Here is a 398-nt window from a genome sequence, read left to right on the forward strand (position 1 = left end):
TAAAACTCCTCCAGGCTCACCAGCTCGATCTCCTCGTGCTTTGACCTGCAAGGACAGACGGATCAGATCAGGGAAAGGTGGGAAATGCCAAACTCAACCATCCCTCACAGGAGAGGTGTCAGTGCCAGCGCCCCGTGCCCCAGCACCACTCTGCTGAATGAAACACCACAGCACCAGGGAGCTGAACCACAGGGAAGGAGAGAAAGGTCTGAAGAGGGTCCCTGATGTCATGGGGACACCTTCTCTGTGCAGTTAAACTGTCTGAGGCACCTGTCTGAATACAGCCCTGCTGGCAGCACTCAGAGCACAGCCTGTGCCACGGGCACAAAGAAGGGTGGGCTTTGGAAGAAAACTGATACAGAGAGGCCAGAGTCATAGAATCATGGAATGGTTTGGGT

General features: G+C 54.5%; 1 protein-coding gene across 1 annotated transcript in view; it reads right to left on the bottom strand.

The window, feature by feature from the left end:
- Window positions 1-398, bottom strand: part of LOC104532738 (THO complex subunit 5 homolog) — a gene marked incomplete at its 3' end in the record, with an annotated part of 9,804 nt that overhangs the window by 5,734 nt on the left and 3,672 nt on the right. Inside the window, 1 exon segment of the mRNA XM_029087477.1 lies at window positions 1-45. This exon segment is cut by the window's left edge and continues 126 nt beyond it. Coding sequence (XP_028943310.1) covers window positions 1-45 — 45 coding nt within the window.

Source organism: Antrostomus carolinensis, unplaced genomic scaffold (genome assembly GCF_000700745.2).
Source record: "Antrostomus carolinensis isolate BGI_N321 unplaced genomic scaffold, ASM70074v2 scaffold35931, whole genome shotgun sequence".
NCBI classification, from domain to species: Eukaryota; Metazoa; Chordata; class Aves; order Caprimulgiformes; family Caprimulgidae; genus Antrostomus; species Antrostomus carolinensis.